General features: G+C 34.2%; 1 protein-coding gene across 1 annotated transcript in view; it reads right to left on the bottom strand.

The window, feature by feature from the left end:
* Window positions 1-1335: 1335 nt before the first annotated feature.
* Window positions 1336-2622, bottom strand: part of CAPS2 (calcyphosine 2) — a 57219-nt gene continuing 55932 nt past the window's right edge. The window contains exon 18 of the mRNA XM_003783406.2: window positions 1336-1511. Within this exon, the coding sequence (XP_003783454.1) occupies window positions 1336-1511 (176 nt within the window). The remainder of the gene's footprint in view (window positions 1512-2622) is intronic.

Raw genomic sequence — 2622 nt, 5'->3', positions numbered from 1 at the left:
TAATTTATATTAACATAAAAATTAAAATTATGAATTTGTAAACAACTCATAAAATTTTCTCTTGTCTGTATTCCCAGGGACAAGAAATAAATAATTTGGAAAGAATGATTATAATATGCCTAAACATTAATAATGCATATTTAGAAGGAAATGATTTGGTTGTTTGGTATAGTGATATTTAGAATAACATATGTTGAGGCCGGTGGCTGTGGCTCAGTGCGTAGGGCGCCGGCCCCATATACCACGGCTGGCAGGTTCAAACGTGGCCCCAGCCAAACTGCAACAAAGAAATAGCTGAGCACTGTGGCGGCACCTGTAGTCCCAGCTACTCGGGAGGCTGAGGTAAGAGAATTGCCTAAGCCCAAGAGCTGGAGGTTGCTGTGAGCCATGATGCCACGGGGCACTCTACCGAGGGCAATAATGTGAGACTCTGTCTCTAAAAAAGAAAAAAAAGAATAACATATGTTGATTTCAGGATGCAAAATAGGCTTTTATGTTCTGGGTAAGAATTACAAAAATAAGGCACTTTTCATGATCTTAAGAACATTTCCCCTCCCATACTACATTGTTTCTAGCTGAATAATTCTATGTTGGTGAAAAGTGTTGCTTTTAAAAAAAAGTAAAGAAAGAAAGATCAAAACTGGTCAGCAGAATAGCATTACATACATTGTGCTCTATTGAATAAATATATAATTTAGAAGATAAAAATGTATAAGACAAGTCAATGTTTAAATGGACATTGTAGGGATTTATCCTCATCATTCTAAATATTCAAAATACAAAAACCATCTATAATCACACTGCTTGAAAAATATCACTTTCACATCCTTTAATTCCTTGACCTTTTCCTATATTTAAAACATGTTGAACTATTTCAGTCTCATCAGCTTTAGGCCCAATTCCAATTCATCAGATTGAGAATGCTGGCAATTATATTCTGAGGAAGAGGTAACAAAAACAAACAATATGAAAGGAAGAGAAACTTGATTACTATATTGATGCTCTCATATATTTTGATGCTGATGTAACTTCCTCATTGAGGCTAAAAAAAAAATGACCTCTAAAATATATTTGAGATAAGTAATAAACCAAGACTTTACAAAGTTACAGAAATATCTTTACAAACTTATAGAAATATGAGTATGCAGATACATGGACAAAGACACATACGCTCCTACATTTATCCTTCTGAATGTTTCTCATTCTGGAGTAAAACCTTCTTGAGAAAAAATACAAAAGGAAATCTAAAAGAATACATTCTCCAGTGTTTCATCATACTTTACATTTATCCCTCAATAGAACACTGAGGGCTGATGACACATGCATTATTAAAAACTAAATCCCCCACGGAGTACGTAAGATGTTAACAAAATCTTCATCAGCTCCTATCCCAATACTTAAACCTTCGTAGTAATCTTCAAATTCCCCATATGACACTTCATCAGGTTTGCTGCAGGCATGTCTCAATGTTTCTAGAAAAGATGATTTGATTTCTTCCTCTGTGGAATGGCCTGTAAAACAGTACTATGAAAGAGCTTCCTTAAAAGTTCAGTAATGTAGTTGATAATAATGAAGGACAGGAATCGTCTTATAAAATCTTTTCAATCTTATTATCAAACATGAACTGGAATTAATTCATGTCATTAATTTGCCACTGGTTCCTTGGCCCCTTCCCCTTGCACTGATCTATCCCCAGGATCCTTGCATAGAACACAACCTTGTTTTTAATAATAAATGTTTTAATAAGTAAAGAGAAATTAAAAGATGCAAGGAAGCTAAAATTAGTTACAATACTCAAAAGAGAATAAAGAGGTTACATAATGGCAGAAAAAGGGTCAAAAATCTACGTGACCTTCATTCAAAAACATTGTAAAGTCAGTTTTCATTTTAAATAGCAGGCTTACAAGGGATTACCACTCTAAATGTCTGTCTAATGGGGTGGACAAAATTAGGGTGAGAGTTGTATTTTTCCCCCATAAATGATTTATTTATTTTCCCCCATAGATTCCGTAGCAGATTGAGATAACAATGCATTGTAAAGCGCCTTTCAAACCACAGAAATGAAATTTACTTTGGATGTCAAGAAGCTTGCTGTCTTTTAAAAATATAAAGGAGTGGATCCAGTTTCAGTCTTCTGCAGGTGGCCAGCCAGTTCGCCCAGCACCATTTATTAAATAGGGAATCTTTTCCCCGTCAATGTTTTTAATTGGCTTGTCAAAGATCATTTAACAGTAAGTAGCTGTGTTCATCTCTTGGTTCTCTATTCTGTTCCATACATCTAACTCTCTGTTTTTGTGCCAGTATCATGTTATTTTGATCACTATCTATTTATAATATAGTCTGATGTCTGGTAGCATGATTCCTCCTGCTTTGTTTTTATTTCTGAGTAATGTCTTGGCTATTCGAGGTTTTATCTCATTACATATAAAACGAAGTATTTTTTCGAGTTCTTTAAAGTATGACATGGGGCTTTAATAGGGATTACATTAAAATTATATATTGCTTTGGGTAGTATGGACATTTTAAAAATGTAGATTCTTCCCAGCCATGAGCATGGTATGTTTTTCCATTTGTTAACATTTTCAGCTATTTCTTTTCTTAGAGTTTCATAGTTCTCTTTAT

The sequence above is a fragment of the Otolemur garnettii genome, unplaced genomic scaffold (genome assembly GCF_000181295.1).
Source record: "Otolemur garnettii isolate 467f Iridium unplaced genomic scaffold, OtoGar3 scaffold00007, whole genome shotgun sequence".
Classification (NCBI taxonomy): Eukaryota; Metazoa; Chordata; class Mammalia; order Primates; family Galagidae; genus Otolemur; species Otolemur garnettii.
This window is presented reverse-complemented; position numbering and strand designations above follow the sequence as displayed.